At 42.2% G+C, this 2,500-nt stretch overlaps 1 protein-coding gene across 1 annotated transcript in view; it reads right to left on the reverse strand.

The window, feature by feature from the left end:
- Positions 1 to 2,500, reverse strand: part of itga10 (integrin, alpha 10) — a 144,473-nt gene that overhangs the window by 128,396 nt on the left and 13,577 nt on the right. Inside the window, exons 3-4 of the mRNA XM_083761992.1 lie at positions 463 to 572; positions 9 to 25 (exon numbers count right to left, since the gene is read on the reverse strand). Of these exons, the coding sequence (XP_083618118.1) occupies positions 9 to 25; positions 463 to 572 (127 nt within the window). The remainder of the gene's footprint in view (positions 1 to 8; positions 26 to 462; positions 573 to 2,500) is intronic.

Below are 2,500 nucleotides of genomic sequence, written 5' to 3' on the forward strand. Positions count from 1 at the left end.
TTCGACACGTTCTGGAGAGCTCTCTCTGGAGAGTGAGAGAGAGAGAGAGAGAGAGAGAGAGAGAGAGAGAGAGAGAGAGAGAAGAGAGAGAGGGAGAGAATCAGTCCAGTGTTCATATTGACAGCAAGTTTTTATGTAGTTTGAGTCAGTGTTTTGAACACTTAGTTTAAATATTAGTTTTAGTCTAGTTTTAGTTGACTAAATCTAACATTTTGTCGACAAAAATGTCTGTTGGCAGGCCTTGATGGCGGATTTTACCTTAGTTTCAGCCTCGTTTGTATTTGTCAATAATATATTTAGTCCTATAGCTTTATAGTCATCTAGTCTTAGTTTTTATTTCGCTTTAATTTACTGTGGTTTTCGTCTGTGAAAAAAGGTAGTCGATGGACATTGGACAGTCGACTATAACTCTAAAGGAACAGGAACCCTGCATGCTGAACTGGACGTGGGTCTTAAGGTTACCTAGATGCACTTTGCTGCAGTTGGCGTTCCTCTCCTCTCCCACCAGACACTTGTAAACGTCTCCTCTCCTGTTGTTGGGCGGTCCGTCCCACGGAGCTCCCACCAGCATGCTGCACAACACAACATGGAGTCAATACAACACAGCGTGGAGTCAATACAACACAGCATGGAGTCAATACAACACAACATGTAGTCAATACAACACAACATGGAGTCAATACAACACAACATGGAGTCAATACAACACAACGTGGAGTCAATACAACACAGCATGGAGTCAATACAACACAACATGGAGTCAATACAACACAACATGGAGTCAATACAACACAGCATGGAGTCAATACAACACAACATGTAGTCAATACAACACAACATGGAGTCAATACAACACAGCATGGAGTCAATACAACACAGCATGGAGTCAATACAACACAACATGGAGTCAATACAACACAGCATGGAGTCAATACAACACAGCATGGAGTCAATACAACACAGCATGGAGTCAATACAACACAACATGGAGTCAATACAACACAACATGGAGTCAATACAACACAGCATGGAGTCAATACAACACAACATGGAGTCAATACAACACAGCATGGAGTCAATACAACACAACATGGAGTCAATACAACACAGCGTGGAGTCAATACAACACAACATGGAGTCAATACAACACAACATGGAGTCAATACAACACAACATGGAGTCAATACAACACAGCGTGGAGTCAATACAACACAGCATGGAGTCAATACAACACAACATGGAGTCAATACAACACAACATGGAGTCAATACAACACAGCATGGAGTCAATACAACACAACATGGAGTCAATACAACACAGCATGGAGTCAATACGACACAGCATGGAGTCAATACAACACAACATGGAGTCAATACAACACAGCATGGAGTCAATACAACACAGCATGGAGTCAATACAACACAACATGGAGTCAATACGACACAACATGGAGTCAATACAACACAGCATGGAGTCAATACGACACAGCATGGAGTCAATACAACACAACATGGAGTCAATACAACACTCGCCTCGGAAACACAGACGTTTTTATTTCCAGGGAGAAAACAAGAGGCTGGGCCCGAGAACACTTCAATTCGCCATCGCAGCTGTGTCTATAGTTTCTCCCGGCGGATCCTACCGGGAGCTGCCTATGCCACAGAAAGCATAGCTGAGTTCCAGTCTAATACAATCACAGTCATATGGAGCTCCCACCAGCATGCTGCACAAAACATGGACTCTTACAATACCACCTGGCGAATACTTAGTGAAATCTATTCAATTAAAAGCTTTCCGTCAATTAATGACCGGGTGCAATTAAAAAAAGACTGACATCTTATTACAGCTGGGGCTATTATCCCTTCGCTAAGTCCCTCCCCAACCCGTCCTCGTCCAATAGGCACGTTAACAACGGTTACTAACGCTTTCCTTCTCCATTTCTCCATCATACTATAATTCAGTCAATGTCTGTCTGTCTGAATGTCTGAGTGTCTGTCTGTCAGAAACACCGGCGTATCTCCTCACCGCCTGCACCAATCACTCCCACTTTTCACACAGGCATTGACCATAATAATATGAAGGTCTTAACGAAGTTTTTCCAATTTAACAAATTATAAATTAATAATTAATTTATTAGTGAATTAAAAATGCGAAAACGCACCCAGGGCGCAGTACCCCGGGCGGCGGGCAATATCTCACAACGGGTAAGGGCTATAAATAATCGATACATTTTCAGTAGCAAGAGCTTCGAAATGTCTTCTAAATCTATAGTCAAGGCCTGCAGTAGGCTATCCACTGGGAAAATGTGCATGACATTATTTCAATAAACTAGAAATACGAGGAAATGAGGGAGAAACAGTATATCCATTAAACTAAATCAACTTTAACGACCGTCCGTTGGGAGTTTTCATGTAATGCAGTGATTAGTATTATTGACATCACCTGAGTGGGTCAGCCTTGTGACTTATAACATTGACAGCTATGGCCTGGGCCGTGGCTC

The sequence above is a fragment of the Protomyctophum parallelum genome (genome assembly GCF_964188405.1).
Source record: "Protomyctophum parallelum genome assembly, chromosome: 3".
NCBI lineage: Eukaryota > Metazoa > Chordata > Actinopteri > Myctophiformes > Myctophidae > Protomyctophum > Protomyctophum parallelum.